This window comes from Oryctolagus cuniculus, chromosome 18, assembly GCF_051225735.1.
Source record: "Oryctolagus cuniculus isolate XC-2025 breed Fujian yellow rabbit chromosome 18, ASM5122573v1, whole genome shotgun sequence".
NCBI lineage: Eukaryota > Metazoa > Chordata > Mammalia > Lagomorpha > Leporidae > Oryctolagus > Oryctolagus cuniculus.
In genome coordinates this window covers 78204454-78230001 of record NC_142884.1, presented here as the reverse complement: position 1 = coordinate 78230001, position 25548 = coordinate 78204454, and the positions used below count along the sequence as shown (strand labels likewise).

The following is a 25548-nucleotide window of genomic DNA, read 5'->3' as shown; positions in this document are numbered from 1 at the left end:
TACCAACGGGCGCTCGGGGGCGTGGCCTCGGGGGCGTGGCCCGCGGGGGCGGGGGGCGCGGCGGCGGCGGCCGCGGCGGGGCGGGGCCGGCGGAAGCCATAAAAGGCGGCGGCGGGCGGAGCGGGCGCTTACGCAGCGCGGGCGGCCTGCGCGGCGAGCATGGCGGGCGCGGGTCCGAAGCGGCGCGCGGCGGCGGCGGCGGCCCCGGAGGAGGAGCGGCAGGCGCGGGAGAAGATGCTGGCGGCGCGGCGCGAGGCCGAGGCCGAGGGCGAGGGCGTGGCCCTGCAGCGCAACATCACGCTGCTCAACGGCGTGGCCATCATCGTGGGCACCATCATCGGCTCGGGCATCTTCGTGACGCCCACCGGGGTGCTCAAGGAGGCGGGCTCGCCGGGGCTGTCGCTCGTGGTGTGGGCCGTGTGCGGCGTCTTCTCCATCGTGGGCGCGCTCTGCTACGCCGAGCTGGGCACCACCATCACCAAGTCCGGCGGCGACTACGCCTACATGCTGGAGGTCTACGGCTCGCTGCCCGCCTTCCTCAAGCTCTGGATCGAGCTGCTCATCATCCGGCCCTCGTCGCAGTACATCGTGGCGCTCGTCTTCGCCACCTACCTGCTCAAGCCCGTCTTCCCCACCTGCCCGGTGCCCGAGGAGGCCGCCAAGCTCGTGGCCTGCCTCTGCGTGCGTGAGTAGGGGCGCGCGGGGGCCCCGGGGGTGTGTGTCGCCGCGGCCCGGGCGGCGCGGGGTCCCCTCGCTCGCTTCCGGACGGGGCTCCATTCATTCCTCCTGGCGCGCCGCGGGCGGGCGGCGGGGCCCCTGCCCTGCCCCTGCGGCGGGCACTGCCCTTGGCCGAGCCCCTCGCTCACTCCCACACACGCGTGGGCGCCTGGCCGTGCCAGCGGCAGCCCCTGCCTCTGGCCGGCGCACCACGTGCGGGACAGCACCGGCAACTTCCTGTCTGGGCTTCCCTGGCTGACTGGAGGCGGAATTGCAGTTTAAAAAAAAAAAGAAAGTCATTCATTTCTGCCCCGGCAGCCTGAGTCGCAGGAGAAGTAGTAAGGAGATTGCTCCTGCAGCCCCGAGCCGCCCCCAGCCGGTGGCGCACATCGGATCCGACCTGGCTCAGGGGTCCCGGGCTGTGCCGGGAGCGCAGCTCCGTGTTCTGGGGGCTGGCAGCGGGGGGCCTCCCCGGAGGCAGTGCCTGGGGCTTGTTTGCTGGCCGCGGGCGTTTCTAAGCGCTCCCTTTGGTCAGCCTTGGGGGTTTTCGGAGTTCTCAGGGTGCGCTGGGGCCTGCGAGGCTTTGCCTGTTCGTTGCCCTAGGAGCTGGTCACCCGCAGGGGAGGGTCCTGAGCTCTGAGCCCCCTGGCAGTGTGGACAGTGCCGGCTGGCGCTGTTGGGGTTCTGGGGCGCCCTCTGAGGCCAGCTCCTGAGACTCTGGGCAGAGTGGTCTCTGGGTGGGTCAGGGCTAGCAGTGGCTGAGCTGAGCCAGCCCCCTCTGGGCGTGGGTGCCGAGGTCCCCCCGGGGAGGACGCGCCGGCCGGGCCTGGAAGGCAGGGGCCTCTGGTGGGGCAGCCCTGCGTGCTGGCTCGTGGCGTCGTCCGCGGACTTCCACGTCCAGTCTCTGCGCTGCCGCGTGCCGAGGCTGTTTGCGTCGTGGAAAAGGCACCTGGGCCAACAGGAGGCGGACGGAGGTGGCGCTCTCCTCGTCTTATCTGTCCAATAAAAAAAACAGGATGCATCAGTCAGTCCTGAGACCCACGTCCCTCCTCCCACCCCTCCCCCAGATACTTGGCTCACACGCGTCCTTCTAGAACATTCTCCGCTCCCGTCCAGTCGCTCCCAGGCCGTTCTTTCAAGTGTCGGTTGGATCCCGAGGGACAGCGTGTCCTGCACCTTGCTTTTCCAAGGCCTGAACTGATAATGCTGTTCCGGCTCAGACCTGGCGGCTCTGGCTCTTCCGGGGTGGGGGTGGGGGGCAGCGGGCCCGGTGTGCCCTGCCGGCCCTCGGGGTGGGGTGGTTCTGCTTTGATAGCCTGGATATCTTCCAAAGAGACTGCGCCAGGCTCCGTCCTGAGGGCAGACGGGGCTTTAAAGGATGGTCTGGGTGGCTTCCACGCCACCCCTACGCCAGCGCTGCTTCGCCCCCTAACCGCGTGTCCCTACGCCAGCGCTGCTTCCCCCCTAACCGCGTGTCCCTCAGCCAGCGCTGCTTCCCCCCTAACCGCGTGTCCCTACGCCAGCACTGCTTCCCCCCCAACCGTGTGTCCCTCAGCCAGCGCTGCTTCCCCCCTAACCGTGTGTCCCTCAGCCAGCGCTGCTTCGCCCCTAACCGCATGTCCCTCAGCCGTTTGGGTGGCTTTTCCCTGGGCCTGGGTGGGAGTGTGGATGGGGGGACATCCTGTTTTCGTGTTGGGAAGAGGGTTTTCAGCAACAAGAAGGAATGTGGTGTCTGCAGCAGGGAGACAGGGAGAAGCCCCCTCCCCTGGCCCGCGCTCTGAGCCGCCGAGAGGGAGTGCAGGGCGAGGGTGGGCCCTGACAGGTTGCTGTGGGTGCCCCAGAGGGGGCGTCTGAGACCTCCAGCAGCAGGAGCAGCCTCGTGGTGGAGGGCGACAGGCCTGTGGTGCAGGTGCAGCCGGGTGGGGCTGCTGCGGCTGAGCAGAGCCTGCGGACAGGGTTTCCAGGGCAGAGAAAATCCACGGAAACTTGGGGCGTTCTTGTTTTGCTTCTGCGTATTTATTTATCTTCATTTATTTGAAAGATCGAGAGGTCGTCCATCCGCTGGGTCAGCCCCCAGACGCTCACAATAGCTGGGGCTGGCTGGACCAGGCTGAAGCCAGGAGCCCAGCGCTCCACCCGGGTCTCACTCAGGGGTGAGAGGGCCCCTCTACTGCAGTGTCACCTGCGCCTCTCTGAGCGTGCGTTAGCAAGAAGCTGGCGTGGGGAGCAGAGGCAGGCACTGCGGTGTGCGGTGCGGGCGTCTTAACACCGTCCCCCGGGCTGCTCCGCAGTCCTCCGGGGCCCTGTCCCCAAGCTCGAGAGCCCTGGGGACAGCTTGAGTTCCTGGCTGCCCGTGGAGAGTCGCACCGGGAGCAGGCCTGGCCCCGAGTGCCCTCTGGCCCCCGGAACCGGGGTGGGTGTGGCTGATGAGGGCGCCTCACTCTCAGGAAGCTGTGGTAGCATTCACTCGAAATTCAGCTGGCATAGCCTTTGTCCCGTCAGCAGGGGTCACACGGTCACAGGGACGCAGGCCTGGGCCGCAGGTGGGCGTGGGGGCTCGGCTCGGCCCCGCGTGTGCTCCGGACGCAGGAGGCTTGTGGGTCAGAGGCCTCCAAGTGCAGACGGCTCAGGCCGCCCCTGCTGAGTTGCGGGGAGAGCCGCGCACGGGGGCTCCCAGGGGTGGTTCAGCCCACCGCCTGGCCGGCGCCCAGGGTCCTGGGCATGGTCTGGGCCCTGTGACCTGAGAGGACCCCCCATCCCTGCCCAGTCTCAGGTCTAGAGATGCCTGGTTCTGGGTCAACCCCCTGGGACCCTCCGACCCTCCGCTTCTGCGTCTGCAGGCTGGGCATTCGCCCCAGCTGGCTGTTGGTGCGAGGTCTAGCCCGCACGGGAACACGGGGCCGATGGGTCCAGCCACGCCGCCCGCGTCTTCCACGCCGCCCGCGTCTTTGTTCCCTACCGCTGGGCAGGAGGAGGCCAGAGGGAGTGAGAAGCCGGAGGTGAAGAAATGTGGGCCCTGGCTGTGAGCCCCAGCTGGGGGTTAGCCCTGGTCAGCAGGCTCGAGGGTCGGCCAGGGCTGAGACAGGGGCACCTTGCCAAGGAGGCTCTGCCCCACGGCCCCTACCCCTCTCCTTGTGGGCCTCACGGACGCTCCAGGCATCTGCCCTGCGCCAGGCAGGTCCCGGCATCCCCACAGCCCGGTAATTAGCGCGAAACCCGACTTTCCCCGCCCGACAGGAAGGCGCTGCCGCCCGCCTGAGCCGGTCTCGCCAAGTCACGGGATCCGCAGTGCGTGACCCCGGGGCAGACGGGAGATCCCGGGCGTCCCTGGCCTTTTTTTCCCTGGGTCACGGGCCTCTTTGTTAATGCCATGGGAGCTGAGGCCCAGGCCAGGGGCCGCCGTCCCGGGGAGCGAGTCCCTGAGGGCAGGAGCTGGGACCCCTTGTGCCCTCCCTGCCGGGCTTTGTAGTTGGTGCTGGGAAAGCCGGGGCAGCAGCAGGTGTCCGAGCTGTGGCCCCACCCCCATGCCAACCACCGTTCACCGTGAGGCTGTGGGGCACATGGCTGCATCTCTGGGGAGGATGGTGGGGGCCAGGGGTCAGGGCCAGCGTCAGGAAGTCACATCCGGGCAGATCAGAGAGGTGTCCTGGACTCCCTGGCGTGCAGAGCCATCGGCCGACCTTGGCCTCTGTCAGTCTTGATCTTGCCCGCGAACCTCTGGAGCGGCACTGGCTGCCAGCCCCCTCCTCTAGTCCATCCCCTCCTTTTGGGACTCACGGCAGGTGCCCAGAGTGCACCTGTTCCCCCGCCCCCTGGTCAGTGCCCAGCCGTGGCGACCCAGCCCCTGGTTCACAGCCCAGTCCTCTGCCCCTGAGCTCCTGTGGCAGCACCCCCTCCCCTGTGCTGCCCCATGCGACAGGGGCCCTCGTCCAGCCAGTGCCCCGAGCTCCTGCTCAGGAGGTGGGCGCTCGCGGGGGACACCGTGGGTGCGAGGGAGGCTGGCTGCCCGTCTGTCATGCCTGGCCCACGCCCCTGGGCTTGGAAGAACCCCACCGACTTCCCAGGGGAGCGCTCAGTGTGATGCCTGTAACCCAGCCTGCGTCCCCCCGACCTTGGGGCTGGCCCACATCTGTCGCTGCTGAGACCATGGCCTGAGGGAGCTGCTCAGGGCGCAGCCGACTCCGCCGAGGCCAGCGTGACCTTGGCTGGCCCAGCACCAAGTCCTGTGTGTGCACGCTGTGCAGGGCCAGCAGAGGACCCTGCTCAAATCGCCGGCTCGGGCTGTGGAGTGGGCAAGCCCTGGGTGGCTGCAGAGAGCCTGAGCGGGTCCTGGGGCTGTCCCCTGGCTCTGTGACCCAGGCCCACAAAAGCCAGGAACCCTGGGAGTGGGGAGGCAGGCAGAGCCCCCTGGACATGGTACCATCCCCTCCCTGTCTCTCTCTCCCTGAGGTCGCTGCAGACCTGCCCAGAGCTGAGGGCTCCCCGAGGCCAGGGCCCGGGTCCCAGCTCCCATGGCTGACCTGTGAGGGGTTGGGGAGAGGCCCGGCTCTGGCTGACAGCTGCACCCCAGCCGGAGGGCGTGCACTGCTTAATCCTGAATGTTTGCCCGCTGAGCAAGTTCATGGTGCACATTTGCTTCCACTGCTGTCAGATAGAGACTGGAGGCTGGGTGCCCCTGTGGAGCTGGGCAGTGAGTCAGTCCTGGGCGGAGACCCCTCCGCCCCCCCGTCCCACCGGCCAGGACAGGGGAGGGGGAGTCAGGAGACCTGGGGCCACACAGCCTCTCCAACCTTGAGGAGCACAGTAGGTGAGGGTGTGGCGTGGGCTGCCACAGAGACCTTGTCCCCCTGAGCTGTGTACCTTCCTTCTCGCCTGGCCTCGGTGTTGGAGGGATGGCGGGTTCTGGGCTCACACGGGCCGGGGTTATCAGGGTCGTGGGCGGCCCAGGGACCCGCCAGATCCGTTCCTTCCCCAGGATGCTGTGGGGCCTGGAGCAGCGGTGATCCTGTTCCTGGGGGGTGGGGGAGAGGAAAGCTCAGAGAGGGTAGGAACTTGCCCGAGGTCACACAGCGTGTCACAGGGCCCTGACCTCCGAGCTGCACCAGCGTTGGTCCCCTGCCTGAGTGCTGGTTGTTCTTTGGAAATCTGACTCACCAGGACAAAGGAAGAGCCCTGGCCAGCTGCAGGGCTCCCCCCTGCCCCGGGACTGCAGCGCCAGCAGACTGCACTTGATAAACCCACCCTTGCTGACCTGTTCGGAAATGAATGTGTCATTCGCCGGCTCCTCCACCCGGTCTCTCACTTCTGAGGAACTCAGCTTGGCTAAGAATGCCGCAGAGTATGGAGACACGTGTTCGGGGGCAGGGAACCCCATGGCCTCTGTGTCCACGGGGTCACAGTGAGGAAGTGGGCGGGTCCAGCCAGTCCACAGGCGGCAGCAACTTCTGTGCCGAGATCTTTGGGATTCGAGGGGTTTCCCTGAACAGGCTGGCCCTGGAATCCGCATGGGCGTTCCCATCTCAGGGGCCAGTGGTGGGGCAGCCACACGGAGGCGCTGGGGCCCAGGAGAGGAGACCACAGGCCGCAGAGTTGCCCACTGGTGTCCAAGTAGGGGTGCTGTCCCTCCCCCACATCCACCTCTACAAGCCCTTAGATATTGGGGTGCACGCACAAATGTGGGTCATGGGGTTGATCTGTTGTTGGGGCATCTGTTAGCTCTGGAGATACGGGAGTGCGGGGCAGGAGTGGGCCGGTGCAGCGGGTGGACGGCACACATGTGGACTTCCAGGGGCCAGGAGGCAGGCCCCGAATTCCACAAGCCCCATGCTTCCCGGGTACCCCTAAATTTTAGGGCACCTGCATGCCCTGGGCGGATTTGGACAAAGTCGTGCACAGACAGGACTGCAGGTCTCAGTGGTCAGACACAGCACTGGTGGCCTGGGCTAGGCAGGCCACGAGGGCCCGGTCTCCAGCCACCTGTGGCCATGGTGGTAAGCTGGCGCTGCTTTCGGGCCCAGTGCCGGCTGCTGTGCCTGGTGTGCCAGGGTTCAGGCTGGGCACTCCCTCTGTGCTGCCAGGACACAGTGGTGGTGCCTGCAGGGTCCTGGCTCACCTGGCAGGTTTGCGGCACGGCACTGTTACTCCCGGGCCTTAGGCCATCTCTGCCGCGGTGCTGCCTGTTCTTGGTGGGCCACGAGGCCGTGCACAGGGAGCAGCTCCCACCCTCGCTGCCAGCGGCACCCCGGTCCTCACCCACAGGCTGCTCCCCCTCTGCACGTGGCTGCCCCGCGGCAGTGCCGTGCTCAGAGCTGGACCTCACGGTTCTCCAGCCAGCGGCCGGCTGCCCAGGGCCTGGCCTGTGACTGGAGGAGCTGGCCTTAATCCATCCCTGTTCAGGAACTGCTACCTGGGCGCTACCCGGACCCCCAGGCTTAGTCCTTGGACCTGTGGCGTCCCCCGCCTGGCTGTGGCCACTGCTCGCAAGGGGCCTCTTCTTGGGGCCACCGCGAGGTTCTGGGCTCCAGGGCTTGGTCCCATTCTGTGTCCTGGGCTGGGAACCTCGCTTACCTGTCCTGCTCGGGGCCCTGTTCCCAGCGCAGCTGCTGGTCAGGTGCCTTCCCCAGGCTCCCTGGGCTGGCTGGGGGGTGAGGGTCCGCCTCCCTGTGGGGCACCTTTGCCCAAGTCGGCCCTGGGGGTCCGGGTTTCTGTCCCCGGACAGTGTCAGTGATGCCACGAGTGGTGAGTGCACAGCTGGGCTCACACTCAGCTCCCCGGCGTCCGCAGGGGCAGCCAGGCAGAGAATCCTGTCGGTGGGCAGGAGGTGGATTCGGGTTTTGTTTGGGGTTACACACAGACCGGGATGCCAAGGAGCCAGCACTGCTGGCCAGCAGGGGTCAGAGTTCACGTCGGGCACCTCCATAGGTGTTGGTTCTGGCAGCTCTGGTGGGCTCAGGGCAGGGAAGTTTGGCTTCGTGCAGTGCAAGCTAGGTCCATGCGGGCGCGCGTCCGCCCGACGGGGAGACAGGAGCCGGCGGCTGCGGTCCTGTCTGGAGGCGGCCTCCTGGGGATGCCCTGGCTCCGAGCCCTTGGAGTCACCCCAGGGGTCTGAGGCCTGGCCAGTGGCCCCGGAGATGTGTGGCTTTGGTCTGCGCGGCTCTCCAGGCTTGATGGGCAGGTGCCCTGCCCTATCCAGTGCCATAGCCGGGGGTTTCCTTCCACCGGCAAGGCACACCCAGAAAATGAGGGCGTGGCAGTAGAGCGGAGCTGCTGCAGGAGGCCAAGGGCAGTGAGTCCCTGGCCAGAGGCCCGGCCAGCCAGGGGCCAGCTCCTCTGTCCCCCTGCCAGCCAGCTGATTGAGCCACCCAGCAGGAAGAGGGCCAGGCAAAACCTGCAGGGGGAAGAGTGCCTGGCGTGGCCTGGCGTGGCCCGTGGCACAGGGGCCAGCCTCCCAGCTGGCTGCACCCAGCCCCGGTCCCGGCCTTATCTGCTGAGCCCGGCTGTCCCCGTGGGCCAGGCAGCCGCACTTATCTGGGGAGCCTAGAGGGGGTGGCAGGGCACCCTGTTCTGTCCCCCCCTGCATTGCCTCAGGGCACAGCCACTTCCTCCTGGTCCCCCTGGGGAGGGACCCCCCCCCCCCGGGCTGGCTGGCTGGCTGGCAGGGCAAAGGGGCCTGGGCCAGGTGTTTTCACTTCTGTATTTAAAGTTACATTTCATTTTGAAGTTGAAAGACGAAGGGGCCTAGGAGACGATGCAGCCTTTGTTTGCTGGTCAGAGCCACTGAACGCTGAGACTTCACCGTGTGTTTGTTTTTTATGAAAGAAAACTAGTGAGACCTGGAGACTCGGCCCTGCCTGTCCCTGGCCTGTGCATCGGTCTGGGGGCGGGGGCTGGGTCTTGGGCGGGGCAGGGCCGCGGCCTGTGTGGTGACCTGGGCGATGTCTAGGCCAGCCTGGTGGCTCAGGGACTGCCCGGGGTGGCAGGCTGGGAGTGTGGACACGTGGATTCCGGGAGACCCAGTGCGTCATCTGGGAGGTGGGAAACCCCAGACGGAGGGCACTCAGAGCCCACTCATCACAGGAAATGGGGGGGGGGGGCGCCTAGCCGCCACCGCGCCGGCCGCCGGCCGAGTGATGCAATCAGCACCGCTCTTGCAAATCCGAAGGCGGTGCCAGCCGGGGAGGCGGGGCTGGGGAGGAGCCGCTGCTCTGTTGTCACCTATAAGGAAATGCAAGCCCGTCCAGAAGACCCGCCCCTCGCGCCGAGAGCAGGGGGAGGGGCAGCCCAGGTGGAGCGCCCTGGATCCGCCCTGGATCCTCCACGGGGTGCGCCAGAGACGCTGTGGCCGCGCAGGCCCTGGGGGAATGAAATTTTTTTTTTAAAGTGTTTGAAAAAATTTATTTGAAAGGCAGACACAGAGAGAGACTGAGAACAGAGATCGTCCGTCCACTGGTTCACTCCCCAGATGTCTGCAGGAGCAGGGCCCAGCCCAGCCCCAGCTGGGAGCTGCAACTCCGCCCGGGTCTCCCACGTGGGTGGCAGGGGCCCAAGCGCCCGAAGCTGCTGCTCCCCGGGCCGTGCACCGGCAGCGGGCTGGGGCGGGGGAGCCCGGCACTCGGTGTGGGACGCCGGTGTCCCAGGCAGCGTCTCCACCCCTGCCAGGTGCCCACCCTGGCCTTGGCCTCTGCGCCTGCCCCTGGGAATTCCGCAGTGTCTCACTTTTTAGCGCCTTTCCCGCAGGCTTTCCCGCCCCTCGCCCTCCAGAGGAGGGGCCCGGTGAAGGCTTCAGCCGAGCCTGGGGGTGAGATGAGGCCCCAGCCTGTCCGCGTCCGGGAGCTTCCCGTCCATTCTGTTACCTGGGCTGTCGGCTCCCGTCCGGTCCACTGGCCCGGGGTTGCCTCTCGGAGGCCAGTGCCTCAGGTTCTGGAGCTGCCTGCCATCCATTCTGCGGGAGGAGCGGGCGCCTGGGGTCGGAGCCCAGCGCTGCCCTGGCTTTCCTGGAAGAGGCGCTGAGGTCAGTGCTTTCTGGCCGCCTGCCTCCCCCCGGCCCTGCAGGAAGCGGCCCCTGTGTGGGCTGGGACTCAGGCTCCGCCCAGGGCGATGTGGCCGGCCCCTCGCAGCCAATGCTGTCCCTGCAGCCCCAGGAGGCATAACTCAGCTGGGGCACACAGGTGTGGAGAGGCAGAGAGCGGGGTCCTGGGTGTCGACCGCGCGGCATCTCTGCTCTGTGTCACGACACAGTTTATGCTGCAGGTGCATCCACTGTCCCAACCCACCAGCCCCTGAGCGCTCCACGGCGGCCCCCGCACGGGGTGCTGGCCTGCCTCGCTGCTGGGACCCCCACCCCACCCTCCCGCAGGAGCTGCAGCCGCCACCCAGCGGCTGCGGGGTGGAGCCCCCAGGCCCACAGAAGGTCGGGTGTAGCCTGTGTGCTGGCTCCTGTGCCAGGCTGGCTGCCCGCAGGTGCTGTCTGTCCTCACCTCGGCCTGCGGGTGGGATGCTCCTGCCCTCATCCTGGTGGGGTCCAGGGAAGGTTCTCCCGGAAGTGGGGAGCCCACCTCACACAGCCGCCGGCCGTGCTGGACTCGGGCAGTGCCAGGGCTCTCGGCGCGTGGCAGGTGCGGTGGGAGTGCGGAGGAAAAGCTGCTTTGGTGGAGGGCCCCTTTGGGCTGAAATCCGTTCACTTAGAAGGAAATCCTTGGGGCGCGGCTGCCGCCTGGGTCGCCTGCATCCCGCATCTGAGTGCCTGGGCGTAGGTCCAGCACACGCCTCCCCGCGTGGCCCAGCTTCCCGACCCACCCGCGCGGGGGACCCTGGCCAACTCCCAGCTGTTGCAGGCATCTGGGGGTGAGCCCAGAGATGGCAGCTCTCTGTCACCTGGCCTTTCCAACAAATAAGTAAAGAAGCATTTTTTCAAAGGGAATCCGTTCTGTCGTAGGAGTCATGCAAGCTCAGTGTTTCCAGCCTTGGCCTTGGAGCTGGGCAGCTGTTAGCCAAAACAGGTGTCTGACGAGCGGAAGCTGCCGCGGGGCCGGCGTGGACGCGGTGCCCAGCTTGGCCCCGCCCGCCAGGCGCCGGGCCTGCCTGCTCTGACCGTGTCTGCCCCGGCCTGCCTGCTCTGACCGTGTCTGGGCCGGCGTCTGCTGCCGGGACTCAGGCTGCGCTCCTGTCCCCACAGTGCTGCTCACGGCCGTGAACTGCTACAGCGTGAAGGCTGCCACCCGTGTCCAGGACGCGTTCGCCGCCGCCAAGCTGCTGGCCCTGGCCTTGATCATCCTGCTGGGCTTCGTCCAGATCGGCAAAGGTGAGTACAGCTGCTGCCCGCCAGCCTCGCTGCGCGAAGAGCCAGCCCCAGTGAGCGTGCCGGGCGCCGGGGCGGGTGCCGTCACTCAGGCGGTCATCCCCGCCCCTAGGGGCGCTGCCCCCAGCAAGGGCCTCTCCAGCCGTGCCGACCTCGCCCCTCCCGGTGGTCAGTGTCGCGTGGCCTGCTCTCCCGTGGCTCTCCCTCACTCTCTCTGGGCAGGGCTGAGGCCGCCGCCTCGCCTCTGGCTTCCGTAGCAGTGCTGCCACTCAGGCTTGTGAGGGTGTTTGCTTGGCTGTTTGTTTGGTGACTGGTTCTCGTGGCTGCGTGTCCAGGAGGGCCTGGCTGGCCCGGGACAGGCACGCCAAGCCCAGCAGGACGGCAGTAGGCCCCTGCAGTGCCTGTGCTAGGTGGAGGTGGCGGGGCCTGGCTGGCTGCCATGGCAGGTGGTGTGGGGACCAACACTGTCTGCTTCTCTGTTCAGTTACAAACAAAACCCGAAGCCCCTGTAGCGCCCACCGTGCTGTGAACGTGAGGAGCTGTACGGAAGCTATAGGAGCTTGGGTTTTGTTTTTCTTAGTTTATTTATTTGACAGGCAGGGAGACAGAACTCCACCTGCTGTTCCACTCCCCAAACCCATGGCCAGGGGGCCTAAGCCGGGGTTGTGCCTTGGCAGAGCTGGAGGCAGGAGCCAGAACTGGGCCCGCACCCAGGCGCCCTGATGTGGGCGCAGTGTGAGCTCCTGGAACGCGGGCTCTAAGCCTGGCTGGGTGGGCCATGGCCTGCTCCTGTGCTGGGTGGGCAGCGGGAAGTCGCTCGCCCTCTCTGGGCCACTTCCCTGCCAACTGCTCTTGGCTCGGGAGAGTCTGTATGAAGTGTCCATCCAGCACGCCGGGAGGCCGGTGGGACCCCAGTGGTGATGGACGCACCTGCTGCGCACCCGCCCCTCTTCCCTCGCCCACGTTGTCTGGGGATCCTTGTCCCCCAGAGCGCGAGTGCCCCCTCCCAGGGACACACAGCAGACAAGCGGGCTCGGACCCTGAGGTCCTGGCTGAGCTGCCAGGTGGGCGTGGCCTGCAGCGCAGCAGTGACAGCGCCCTTCCTGACCGCTGCACAGGGCCCCCTGGGGGGGCTGTACCTACAAGCGTGGGACACCCCTGTCCAACACCCAGGCTGGGGCAGGGGCTTCTGTGACCTGAGAGGGTGGGAGTAGAGCCCCCTGCCCTAGGCCTGGCTTCGCCGCTCCCCCGTGGTGGACGGCGCTCAGCCTGCACGTCCACCGTGTGACGCCGGCCAAGTGCGTGGCATGGGACCGCAGAGGCCTCCTGGCCCGGCTTGCGGGCACTGCTGCCCTCTGCCGAGGTGCTGGGCCTGGGGCCCTCCCGGGGTGGGGGGCCGTAAGTGAGCACCGGCTGGGACGAGCTCACACCCGAGAAACCTCTAAGGACTGAAGCTGGGCCAGGCGGGCGCGGGGCGTGGCCCCATGAGGGGCAGGCACGGCTTCCTTCCTGCCAAGTTCACCAGCGGCGGGGTTCTCTTCTCTTGGAAGTGACCGTGCAGGTCGGGGCCCTGGGGGACGCGGTCCAGTCCGTAACAGGGCCTGAGCTTGGAGAGCAGCTCGCAGTGAGTCCCGGGCCGTGTCTGACCCGCCGCAGCCCAGCCCTGCCCTCCACCGGGGTCAGCCCGGGACAGACGGGACCGCCGCCGGATTCCTGACTAGCTTGGCGTAGGGTCAGTCCTCGGTGAGGAACCCACGGCCCTGAGAAGGGCGGCCAGAGCTGCCCCTGCACCTGGACTCGTGGCGGCCGTGCGGCCTCGGGGGGTGGGCTTGCTTTCCCTCCGGGCGGTGGTCATTTGTAGCTGAGTCCCTTTCTTGGGGCCTCTACCGTTCTCCTGAATTCAGCGTCAGAGCCTTGTGCTTGCTGCGCCCCGACAGGATCAAAGCCCGGGAAGCTGGGCTTCCCCCCAGGGCCCCGGGGCGGGGGTCGGGCCCGGACACAGGCGGACACAGGCTGGTGAGGCCGGGCCAGGACAGCAGGGCAGGGCGGGGCAGGGGCGGGCAGGGGCCACAGCCCTGTGCCTGGGTCTTGTGTGGCCTGCGGCTTGGGGAAAAGGCCCTTCCAAGCCGCCTGAGGCCCGAGGCTGACCTAGGAGCACAGGGGACACTCCTGCAGGCATTTATTTATTTTTAAAATTTTTAAGATTTATTTTTTAAAAGAACTATTTATTTATTTGAAAGACAGAGTTACAGAGAGGCAGAGAGAGAAAGATTTCCCATCTGCTGGTTCACTCCCCAAATGGCTGCAATGGCCAGGCCAACCAGGAGCCAGGAGCTTCTTCCAGGTCTCCCACGTGGGTGCAGGGGCCCAAGGACTTGCCATCCTCCACTGCTTTCCCAGGCCATTAACAGGGAGCTGGATGGGAAGTGGAGCAGCCGGGACTCGAACTGGTGCCCACATGGGATGCCGGCACTGTAGGCAGCAGCTTTACCCACTGTGCCACAGCACCAGCTCCTCCTGTGGGCATTTAAGAGGCATACCAGGGACACATGCTAGCCGGGGAGCACGTGCCAGAGTCTCCCAGGCCCCAGGCCCCAGGGTGCAGCTGCCAGGAGGGGGTGGGCTGCAAAGGAGGTGACGGTGGCCACTGCACTTCGTCCCCAGCTTGTGACCATGAAGCACAGAGAACCGCGGTCTCTCCTGGCCAGGGAGCCTGCAGTTCTAGCTCAGTAGGCTCAAGGGCTGGGCTGTGTGACTGTGATGCAGCCCCTTTGCGGCTGTGTGATGGGGCCGCGTGTGGCCGTTTGTGGCTGTGTATGGCTGTGACGGGGCCATGTGTGGCTGTGATGGGGCTGTGTGTGGTCGTGTGCGGCTGTGTGATAGAGCCATGTGTGGCTGTGTATGGCTGTGATGGGGCCATGTGCGGCCGTGTGCAGCTGTGTGATGGGGCCGTGTGTGGCCATGTGTGGCTGTGTATGGCTGTGTGATGGGGCCGTGTGCGGCCGTGTGAGGGGGCCGTGTGTGGCTGTGATGGGGCTGTGTGTGGTCGTGTGCGGCTGTGTGATAGAGCCATGTGTGGCCGTGTGTGGCTGTGTGCGGCTGTGTGATGGGGCTGTGTGTGGCCGTGTGTGGCTGTGTATGGCTGTGTGATGGGGCCGTGTATGGCTGTGATAGGGCCGTGTGTGGCTGTGTGTGGCTATGTGATGGGGCCATGTGTGGCCATGTGCGGCTGTGTGAGGGGGCCGTGTATGGCTGTGTATGGCTGTGATAGGGCCGTGTGTGGCTGTGTATGGCTGTGTGATGCCGTGTGTGACTGTGGGCCTTGTCACTGGTGACAGGGAGTGGCCGGTTCAGCAGCGAGCGTGCACCCCACAGTCGGGTGGCTCCTGGCCCCTGTGAAAGCATCTCTAGGGCCCCGTGCCCCGCGCTGGCTTTGGGCGAGGACCCCCGCCCCGGCCAGCTCTGGGGCTCCCGCGTCCGTCTGTCTCCTCGTGGCCACGTCTGGGTTCTGTCCTCTGAGGACGCGCGTGTCTGGGCTGTGGGGCACCTCCTCTCCTCTCTCCAGAGACCTCATTTCGGAGCACGCAGCCTGCGGCTTCGGGGACGCAAGGCGGCGCTTAAACGGCAGCCTGCAGACCTTCAGAGGGTGCCTGTGGCTGGGGTGTTGCCCGTTAGCCCTGAGGTTCTGGAATGTTCTCTGCCTCCCAGCCCCAGAGACCGGCTCAGGGCTGGCCACCAGTCCAGGCCACAGGTTTGTCCATGCCTGGGGCCTGGGTGAGGCCCTGGCCAGCCTTGGACCAGGCCTCTCCCTCCCAGGGCAGGGTCCAGGGGCCACAGGCAGCCTTTGTCTTGTGCGTCAGGAGCCAGCGGGCTGGCTTTGTTGTGTCCTGTTCCCGAAGGTAGTGGTGGCCATCCCCTCAGGCAGATGTCCCCATGGTGGTACCTGTGTGCTGTGGGGACCCTCAGGGGGCCTGGTTGGTGGGATGCTGCCCTGCGGAAGAGGGGTAAGGGGCTGCCAGGGACCTGCTTGGCAGAGAGAGCGGGTGGCACCGGGGCCCACAGCGCCACACCGTGGGCCTCGGTGCTGCCAAGCCTGGTCTCAGCCAGTCCCAGAGGGGCCTTCCCTGGCCTCCCTGGGCTGGGTGGACAGAGCTTGCCTGTCCGGCGGGCCGGGGAGAATCGAGAGCCCTGGCGGTAGTCACTGGGGCCGAGCAGGTCTTGGCTGCCACTGCTGCCTTCTTAGAGCAAGGCTGGGGCGGGGGGACCTTGAGCCGTGTCCCTGGCCGCAGTTACTTGGTGCCGCTCACCCACTGGGGCCTGGCAGCTCCCCCGTGTAGTCCACAGGCGTTGCCAGTTGACCCAGTTGCAGGTGGCATGGCTGAAGCTGCCATTGTAGAGGCCAAGTCCCCTCTCCCTCCCCTGGGGGCTGCCTGGGCACCAAGACCGATGGACAAGCACGGCCCCTCCCCCAGCTCTGCAAGCCCCCCTGTGTGGGCACCCCTGAGCCTCACTAGGCTCTGCCAGCCCTGGGGACAGCTCAAGGGGCATCCAGGCCAAGTCACCGCCCTGGGCCGGCAGCCCTGGCGCCTGTACGTATTTGGTCAGGCGCCCAGGGAAGCTGTAGCCTCCCATTCTGGGCTGGCGTCCAGCACAGCCCAGGCTGGCCTCTGCCCACGCTGCACCACTGGGTGCATGTGTGCACCCACGCCCTCTCCCACCTGTGGCTGGGGAGCAGGACTCACTGTGCCGGGGGTACAGGCCAGAGGGACGTGCAGTGGTCGTGTGGGCCCCAAACAGCCAAATGCATGGCTGAGGGTCCAGCCTCCCTCCCGCACCCTCCTGCCTCTCCCGCCCCGTGAGCTGCACTCGGCCATGTGGTCAGAGACTACAGGAGCTTTGCACATAGTGGGTTCCCCACAGGAAGCCCCAGTCACTGCTCGTGGCCCTGGGCTGCCCATCAGAGAACCGCACACATGCTGTCCCCACGAGGATACAGCGACCGTGTGTCTGGTGGTGACTGGGGCCCCAGGAACGTGTTCCTGCCTGGACCTGCAGCCTGGCAGGGCCTCACGTCTGCACCTCGCCTTCCCGCCTTGTGGGACAGATGCCCCCACCCCGCAGCAGTAGTGGGCAAGACCTCGGGACACAACAGCAGGGCTTTGATGCACATTCCAGAACATTCCACGGGAAGCAGGTGGGAAGGAGCCCCAGGGGCCGTGGGCGGCCCGCTGTTGAAAGGAGCCCTGTGCTGAGCGGCTCGCGCCCCGGCCCACAGGCTCAGCCTGCTGACCACCTTGTGACTGCACCCGGGCGGGGGCGGGGCCACTCACCGGGTCACAGCCTCATCTGGAGGCAGGGGGCTGGCGTCTGGGAGCTCACATGCCTCCCCCCTCCCGGGCGCCCTGCACCAGGCGCCCTGTGAGTGTGTGCAGTGCAGGCTGTGCTGGGGGAGGGGGCTGAGCGCCCTGGCCATGCCCCGTGCGCCCTCCCCCTCCCCCACGCCCTGCCACGGATGTCCAGGTGAGCGAGGCGGTTGCCCGCACTGGGCTCCTGTCCCCCAGGGGACTTTGGCCTAGGGAGCTCAGCCCCCCGTGTCCTCAGGACCAGCCGGGGACACAAGTGTGAAAGCTGCGAGCCAGCGTTGGGTTGGTGTGCTCACAGTCACGCAGTGTCCATCGAGCCCTGACCTCCCGCCCCGGTGTTTGGCCTTTGCCAGGTGGCGTGTCCAATCTAGACCCCAAGTTCTCCTTCGAAGGCACCAACTGGGACGTGGGGAACATCGTGCTGGCCTTGTACAGCGGCCTTTTCGCCTATGGAGGATGGTAGGTTCCGGAACTTCCGCTCCCGTGGCCGGGACGTGTGGACCCGGAGGTGTCCAGGCCGCCCTGGGGACTGGGGGCTATGGGTCTCGTGGTCAGTAGGGCCGGGCTCCGCGGTGCAGCTGGCCTGCAGGGCGGCCTCGCCAGCTGCGTCCTGCTCACAGCCTCCACTGCTGCTGCCCCAGGGGGCCGGGGCCAGGGGCCGGGTTCTGGTGGTCACTGAATGAGGCAGACACGCAGAGTTCAGCTCTGTTCTCTGAATTCCAGGAATTACTTGAATTTCGTCACGGAGGAGATGATCAACCCCTACCGGTAGGTGCCAGGCCCCTGGAGCCGCCCCTGTGTGGCTGCGGGAGTGGGGGTGCAAGGGCCTGGAGCCCGACCTCGGGGGACAGCTGTGCCACGCCCACAGTGGCTGCATGGATCCCATGACGGACGGGGCCAGGCAGAGGAATGGACGGCTGTCTTCCCAGCAGAGTGCGTGCTCACGTGTGTGTGTGTGTGTATGCGCGCGCGTGCGCGTGCCCTCTCCCCCACCCCCGGCTCTCAGCCTGTCCCCCTGGGTCCTGAGCTACACAGCCCGAGGGCAGCTGTGGACAGTCACACCGGGCCACCTGCTGAACCCTCGGAGTCCCTGGTTCTCTGATGGGGGAGTCAAGGCCAGCAGCCGCGTGACTGGCCCAGGCATGTGTGTCGGCTACCTTGCCGATTGCCGCTGGCCCTGGGGAGCCAGGCTCCAGACGGTGGCTGCGGCCCGAGGGTGCCCGGCTGCTCACCTTGGGGCTGGGCCCTCGTCCTGGCCGTGCACTGACCTGTCGCCTGCCTGCCTTCCAGAAACCTGCCCCTGGCCATCATCATCTCGCTGCCCATCGTCACCCTGGTGTACGTGCTCACGAACCTGGCCTACTTCACCACCCTGTCCCCTGAGCAGATGCTGGCGTCCGAGGCCGTGGCCGTGGTAAGACGCCGCCCGCCCCTTGTCCCCAAGCCTTGCTCCTGCCCAGAGGGTTAGGGGTCAGGGTCATCACACCTGGAGAGGCCCAGGCCTTCAGTTTTATATCCAAGTTCAGAAGGGGTGGAGTCTGGTGGACCGCAGTGCACCCTCCTGTCCGCCCGCCCGCCGCTCCCCAGGGCTGGTGTGAGCAGAAGTCAGTGCCGTGAGCGTGCGCTGGGGGGTCTCTGTCTCCAGAGCTGAGCTCGGTCCCGTGGAGCCAGGGGCCCTGCGAATCCAGGACCTGATCACTAGAGAAGCGGAGGGGTCCCGGGCCAGATGCTGAGTAGCAGAGGCCGGGGCCTTGCTCCGCCTCAGTGCGTGGACGCGGCCGTGCCAGGCGCCCCGCCACGGGCTCACCTCACTGCGCTTGCTAGGACTTCGGGAACCACCACCTGGGAGTCATGTCCTGGGTCATCCCCGTCTTCGTGGGCCTGTCCTGCTTCGGTTCTGTCAACGGGTCCCTCTTCACGTCCTCCAGGTGAGCCCCACCCCGGGGAGGCAGCTGCCAGGGCCCGGCGGCCCCACACCTCGCTTTGCAGCACCTGTTTTGAGAGTGTTGTCATCTTTTAAGATTGATGGATTTGGAAGGCAGAGTGACAGAGAGGGAGGGACGGGGCGGGGGTTCTTCATCCACTGGTTCACTCCCCAGATGCCCGTCACAGCCAAGGCTGGGCGGGGCCAAAGGCAGGAGCTGGAACTCCATCCGGGTGTTCCGCGTGGCTGCAGGGACCTGTTGCCTCACAGGCCCGTCAGCAGGAAGCTGGGCTGGGCACATGGAGGAGCCGGCACTCGGCCCAGGAAGTGTGACACGGATGTGGGCGTCCCAGGTGGCAGCTGAAACCCGTGCACCACGTGCCCGCCGAGCGGGACGAGTGCAGTTGTTAGGAAGTCAGGGCCCGGGCCTTGACTCGTGCCCCTGCTCCGGGTCCAGACCCTCTGCAAGTCTCCGGGAGGCTGAGGGGATGGGTGGTCCCCCTCCCCTCCCCCGCCTACCCGGTGGTCGTGTACGCAGGAGGCCAGCGAGGCTGTGCCCCCCAAGCCACCACTTCCACCCTGCTGGTGGGGGTCGGACCGGGCTGACCCCTGGGCCTCTGCCCACAGGCTGTTCTTCGTGGGGTCCAGGGAGGGCCACCTGCCCTCTGTCCTGTCCATGATCCACCCGCAGCTCCTGACCCCCGTGCCGTCGCTCGTGTTCACGGTAAGCCTTGGCGAGCCACACCCTCCGGATTGGGGCGGCACAGCCAGGGTGCGGACTGGGCTCTGCCCGAGATGCCGAGAGTAGAGAGGTGCGTGGGCGAGGCGCAGGACATGGGTCCTGGCGTTTCAGAGTCGTGCGGGGCTGATCCCAAACGTGGTGCCTGTGGGCGTGGCTCATGCACACCCATGCGCGCTCACACACAGTCCGTGTCTCCTCCTGTGGCAGCCATCACCCCCGTCCTGTCCCAGACGCGCACCCCCATGCGTGTGCAGCGTCTGAGTGCTCCTTTGCTGCGCCGCAGAATCTCCCAGAATTCAGTGGCTCAAGTAACTGTATGTGCTCTCTGTGCCGTGGGTCAGGAATTGGCAGCTCAGCCGGGTGGTCCTGGCCAGGGTCTCTTAGGGGCAGCTGTGTCGTCCGAGGCTCCAGTGCACCCGGGGGCCCCCTTCCCAACGGGCGCCCGCAGCCGCGGACCAGAGCCCGGGCCCCTCCGCTCCGCGGGCTCCGTGCGCGGTCTCAGGCCGTGGTGCTCGCTGCACGGCCGTCACCCCGGCCGGCCCTGGCACTTGTTAGGAGCAGGTCAGTGCAGCTCCACGCAAGGAGAAGGGGCGGGCAGGCCCCCCGGGGGGATAGTGTCAGGAGGCCCGGCCACAGGTGGGTCTTGTCGTGGGCACTGCCGCGGTCACGCGAGACGCTGCCCCGGCACTGGGCCCGGACGAGAAGGTGCTCACCGCCGCCTCTGCTTGCAGTGCGCCATGACCCTGCTGTACGCCTTCTCCAGAGACATCTTCTCCGTCATCAACTTCTTCAGCTTCTTCAACTGGCTCTGCGTGGCCCTGGCCATCATCGGCATGATGTGGCTGCGCTACAAGAAGCCCGAGCTGGAGAGGCCCATCAAGGTGAGACCTGGCCGGGGCCCCGGGCTCAGCGCCGTCCCCAGGCACCCGTGGAGAGAAGCGAGCAGCCGCTGCTCTAGCATGGCGGGGTTCCTTTACTCGGGGCGCTCCCCGGGCCCCTCGCGGGCCGGTGGAGCCGGTGCCGAGGTTCCTCAGTGGACGAAACACCCAGGGCTTGTGTTCTCGCGAGGGCAGGGAGCAGGCCAGGAAGGCGCAGTGTCATCAGGCGAGCGGGGAGCACCTGGCAGGGGGGCCAGGGCGGCCTGCAGCGGTGGTGGACAGGAAGTCGGGGTCAGCCACGTGGGTGAGGCAGAGGCCCTGCAGGCCTGTGGGAGGCTGTCCCCATGGGAACCTTGGGCGCATGGTGTGGGCATGCGGGGACCGGGGCAGGCTTGTGGTTTGCACTGCCCGTCTGGACCCTGGCCCAGCCCCATCTCCCGGGTGCCCTGCCTGTCTGCGGGCCCAGGACACTGTCCCGTGCTGGGCAGGGCCTGTCTGCCCCAGGCTGGTGGCGGCCCCGTCCACAGAGAGGTCTCAGAGGCGGCTCCCGCTCGTCAGGCTGGCCACAGTCTCCCCAGGCGCGCCAGGCGCCTGCTCCGGCCTTGTGGCTGTGGCCGGGTACTTTGGCCAGGGCATTCCAGGCCCGCGGCATGGGGCGGGGCCGCTGGTTTCCCCGGCGTGCTCTCCAAGGCCCTGCTCTCTGCGCCCAGGTGAACCTCGCCCTCCCCGTCTTCTTCATCCTGGCCTGCCTCTTCCTCATCGCCGTCTCTTTCTGGAAGACGCCCGTGGAGTGCGGCATCGGCTTCACCATCATCCTCAGCGGGCTGCCCGTCTACTTCTTCGGGGTGTGGTGGAAAAACAAGCCCAAGTGGCTGCTGCAGGGCATCTGTGAGTACCCGGGCGCCGGTGTGGCCAGCGTGGCCTCCCTCCCAGCAGCCGGCCAGGCCCCGGGCAGCCAAGTCACGCTGGGCAGCAGGCTCTGCCCGGGCCTGGTATTCCAGGACTCATCCCCTCAGCTCAGAGCAGGGGCTTCCGCGAGACCAGGCAGCGGGCGCCAAATAGCTCATCCCCGCCGACTGCTGCCGGCTGCCGCACCCGTACCGCGCCTGGCCCCGGAAGGTGGGAGGGAGACTGGCCGGGGCTGCTGACGCCAGGCCCGAGACCCTGTGCTCGCCCTGTGAATGCGGCGCGGCTCCTGGGAGAAGTCCCTGGTGCCTGCGGGCCGAGGCTCGGTCCCCACGTCCCCGGGTGGCTTCTAAAATCAGCAGCCTGGCAGCCGGGCAGGTGAGGGCCCCCCGACCCCCGAATTCTGATCCTCGCGTCCTGGCCACAGCGACCTACTTACCTGTTGTTCAGGATCCCACCCAGAGCACGGAGCAAAGAAGGCTCCAGCCCGAAACCACTTCCCCCGAGCAGAGGCTGTGACCCAGCCTGCAGGTTCTGCTCGGCCCCCAGCTGGCCACCAGACCGGGGGGGGGGGGGGGGGGGGGGGGGACCATGGGGAGCCAGGCCGTGTTAGGTGCCTCTGAGACCTGCAGGAAGGCCCCGCCCCCAGTGTAGACCTGCAGGAAGGGCCCCGCCCCCAGTGTAGACCTGTAGGAAGGCCCCGCCCCCAGTGTAGACCTGCAGGAAGGCCCCGCCCCTAGTGTAGACTGCAGGAAGGCCCCGCCCCCAGTGTAGACCTGCAGGAAGGGCCCCGCCCCCAGTGTAGACCTGCAGGAAGGCCCCGCCCCCAGTGTAGACCTGCAGGAAGGCCCCGCCCCCAGTGTAGACTGCAGGAAGGCCCCGCCCCCAGTGTAGACCTGCAGGAAGGCCCCGCCCCTAGTGTAGACTGCAGGAAGGCCCCGCCCCTAGTGTAGACTGCAGGAAGGCCCCGCCCCCAGTGTAGACCTGCAGGAAGGGCCCCGCCCCCAGTGTAGACCTGCAGGAAGGCCCCGCCCCCAGTGTAGACCTGCAGGAAGGGCCCCGCCCCCAGTGTAGACTGCAGGAAGGCCCCGCCCCTAGTGTAGACTGCAGGAAGGCCCCGCCCCCAGTATAGACCTGCAGGAAGGCCCCGCCCCCAGTGTAGACCTGCAGGAAGGCCCCGCCCCCAGTGTAGACTGCAGGAAGGCCCCGCCCCCAGTGTAGACCTGCAGGAAGGCCCTGCCTCAGTGTATACCTGCAGGAAGGCCCCGCCCCCAGTGTAGACCTGCAGGAAGGCCCCGCCCCCAGTGTAGACTGCAGGAAGGCCCCGCCCCCAGTGTAGACCTGCAGGAAGGCCCTGCCTCAGTGTATACCTGCAGGAAGGCCCCGCCCCCAGTGTAGACTGCAGAAAGGGCCCCGCCCCTAGTATATACCTGCAGGAGGGGTGCCCGCCCCCAGCTGCTCCTGCTGAAGACCCCGAGGCCTGGGGCCGCGTGCCCTGGGGGTCTCGGCTCACCTCGGCCCCCAGTTCTGGCCAGCCGTGGTGTTTCCCTGCATGTGAGCAGGAAGGTCAGAGGCACGGGGTGCTCCTGCTCCAGTCGGGAGGTTCCCCCGGGTTCTGAGCTTCTGACCCTCAGACCTGCCAGGTGCGGCCTCTGCAAGTGTGGGGGGAGTCGGGCTGAGCAGGCCCCGTGCCGACCTGCAGCTCCTGTCTCCCACAGTCTCGGCCACGGCCCTCTGCCAGAAGCTGATGCAGGTGGTGCCCCAGGAGACGTAGCCGAGAGGACGCCGAGTGGTCCAGCCGACACCTGCTCCCCTGCGCCCACACCCGGTCCCTGCGTCCCCACAGCCGCCCACGCCCCTCACTGCCCCCCACAGGCCACTGTGAAACTGGTACGAATCTGCGTCCTGGGTCCAGCAAGGAGGCTCAGCGCTCCTGGGCCTCGGGCCGGGCCACTCCCCACTTTGTGTTCTTTTTAACTTAAGTTTTGGGTGGACACCACCGCGATGCTCATCTCCTGAAGAAGCGAGGGAGGGGGCAGCACTGGTGCCCGGGCCCCGCCCCATCCCCGGCAGCGGAGGCCGCCGAGGCTCGGACGCTGCCGTCCCAACCCTGGACTTGCACTGACAGCCAGGCCGCTGGCACCGCAGGTGTGTGCTTGGCCTTATTTTTATTGTCAGGAACGTGGCGACACGCTGAACGCTGAGCCCCGGGCTGTCTCTGCTCCGCGGGAGAGGCAGGCCCTGCCCCTGAGCAGAGGCTGCGGCTCAGGGGTGATTCCGGAACCCGCGCCAGGGGCGAGCCTGGCGGCGCCTGGGCCCCCCAGGACTCCTGGCCGTAGCCCACCCCACACCATCCCGCGTGAGACGTGGGCTCCAGCTCCCCCCAGGGCCGAGCTGCAGGTGCTGCAGACACTCCACAGCAGACACTCCTGGTGGGCTCCCGGCTGGGCCGCCCCTGCCGCCAGTCCTGTGTGCCAGCTGCACACTGGGCAGCCCCTTGGAGCTGTCTGGGGGCAGGCTCCCAGCTCCCCTCCCACTCATTCCCACGGCTAGCACAGTCTTGGTGCCCCCTCACCCCCCAGGCCCCTGCCCACAGGGACACGTTCCCTCGCCGGCGTGTGTCCTGGGCAGTTCTCCTTGCCGAAGGGTGGGTCGTCCTGGGGTCCTGAACCGAGACCAGCACTGGGGCCCCGAGAGGCCGGGCACCTCCTGAGCACGGCTCTCCCCAGTGCTTGGCTGGGGGCACCACGTGAGGGGGTCCGAGGGGCCCCGCTCAGGCCGTGTCCCATGGCCCTGGCTCTGGCCAGCCGGCCCCGCCCCTCCACCGCTGGGCAGACTGCCTGGGCTCTGCCGTGCTGGGGTTCAGCCGCAGGGCAGGGGCTACCCCGGGACGGTCTGGGACGCCCTGGCCTTCCTGACCGCGATCTGACAGATGTCCTGAGGGTTCTGTTGTGGGTTTTCGTGTCGGTTGGCAAGTCCCGGCCTGGGCTGCTTCGGTAGCTTTGCTTCTGTTTGTTTTGTCCTAACATCTAACTTACAAGATGCCGCTTCCAGCGGGCGGGCTCGGCCTGGCCGGCGGCGTGCCGTGTCCCGGCCACGCCAGGCCCTCCACAGACACCCGCCGAGACCGTGACGGCTTCCCTCTTCGCGTCAATGGCTAACCTGTTACACTGGGCTACTTAGGGGTGGGGAGTTCTGGGGTTTTTTTATGAGTTTGTTTGTGTTTGTTTTTCAAGAAAAACAATCAGACTTGTAGGTACTGCTGAGTCCTCGTGTCGTTTCCTGGGCGCCAAGTTCCGGCAGCGGGAGGGGCGTCCTGGGGTTCCTCCGGGCCCCTCACTCAGCACCGGGGTGGGGCGAGGGGAGGGGTCTGCCTGTAGAGGCTGGAGGCCTCGCGCACACTCAAGTCGCAGCCGGGCGCATCAGAGACCCTGGGGTAGGAAGCACCTGGCTTCGGGCCCAGCCTGCGGCGAGGCCTCATCCAGCCCGGAGGCCAGGGCCAGGGGCCACCTGGTTCTAGGTGAGGGTTCGCAGCCCCCAGAGCCTGCCGGCTGAGTGGGAGGGGGGTCGTGGTGGCAGGGCCGCCTCTGCCGAACCGGATGCCCGGGCCCCGAAGGGGGTCAGCAGGCGTGGGGAGGGGCCCTGCCTCCTGTCCCCTCCCCCACAGGGGCCCTTGGGGGACCAGCCACTTCCCCAGGGGCTGGAAGAGGCTGAGGACGCTCAGGGCCCTCGGGCAGGGCAGTGACCACTGAAGGGCTTGTTAGGGTGCAGGACAGGACCTCAAGGGGTCCGACTGCAGCTGCCCCAGCCAGACGCGGGGGCGCGGGACTCCTGTTGCTGGGTCTCTTGGGCAGGGCGGCGTGGGTGCTCCACAAGCTTGGGGAGCCCTGGGCAGGGCGGCCACGCAGCGGGCAGCTGCACAGAGCCCCTCCCTAGCGTGACTCCTGAAGCTGCCTGCCCCTCCCCTGGAGGAGAGGCCCCTCCCCCACCTCCCCAGGAAGTTGGGTGTCTCAGCCTCTGCCCCCGCAAGGTGGCCACCTGCTCTCTCAGCACTGGCTTCATCTTTTCATGTGGTCGAGTGGCAAGGCCCGCAGTGGCCAGCCCTGTGGACAAGGGAGGCAGAGCCCTGCCTTGGTGGACTTGGCGCAGGGCGGTGTGCACCCATCACAACCGCAGTGACACTACGGGCAGCCAGAGAGCCCGCAGGGGCAGGGGCTGAGTGTGAGGGCAGGGCTGGAGCCTCCTGGGCGAGGGTGAGGGAGAGCCGCCCAGGCCAGCCAAATGGCAAATGCCAAAACAAAACAGGGCCTGGGGTGGGGCAGAGCTGGACCAAGACCCCAGGGTCCCAGCCTGGGGCTTGTGGGCCTTTTCAGAACAGGGGGAATGTCTTTTTAAAAAACTGTTGTTCAGGTTTATTTATTTGAAAGAGACAGGGGTCTTCCATCCACTGGTTCACTCCCCAGATGGCCACAATGGCTGGGGCTGGGCCAGGCTCCAGCCAGGTCTCCCACGTGGGTGCAGGGCCCAAGCACTTGGGCCGCCTTTCGCTGCTTTCCCAGGGGCATTAGGGAGCTGGATCAGAAGCAGCACAGCCAGGACTTGAATCGGCATCCGATCGATACGGGATGCCGGCGCTGCAAATGCTGGCTTCACCCGCTACACCACAACGCTGGCTCCCAAGGGGCGCTGTCTGCCAGGGGCCCGCAGATTGACAGGAGGAG

At 67.1% G+C, this 25548-nt stretch overlaps 1 protein-coding gene across 1 annotated transcript; it reads left to right on the top strand.

Annotated features, from left to right (window-relative positions):
- The first annotated feature begins 141 nt into the window (after nucleotides 1-141).
- SLC7A5 (solute carrier family 7 member 5) lies at nucleotides 142-24086 on the top strand. Its single transcript, NM_001082120.1, is given in 10 exon segments — nucleotides 142-685; nucleotides 10892-11017; nucleotides 16731-16836; nucleotides 17101-17145; nucleotides 17668-17791; nucleotides 18202-18305; nucleotides 18929-19025; nucleotides 19775-19924; nucleotides 20632-20809; nucleotides 22546-24086. Coding segments are annotated over 10 exon segments (1512 nt in total). The 5' UTR covers nucleotides 142-159; the 3' UTR covers nucleotides 22602-24086.
- Nucleotides 24087-25548: the final 1462 nt, after the last annotated feature.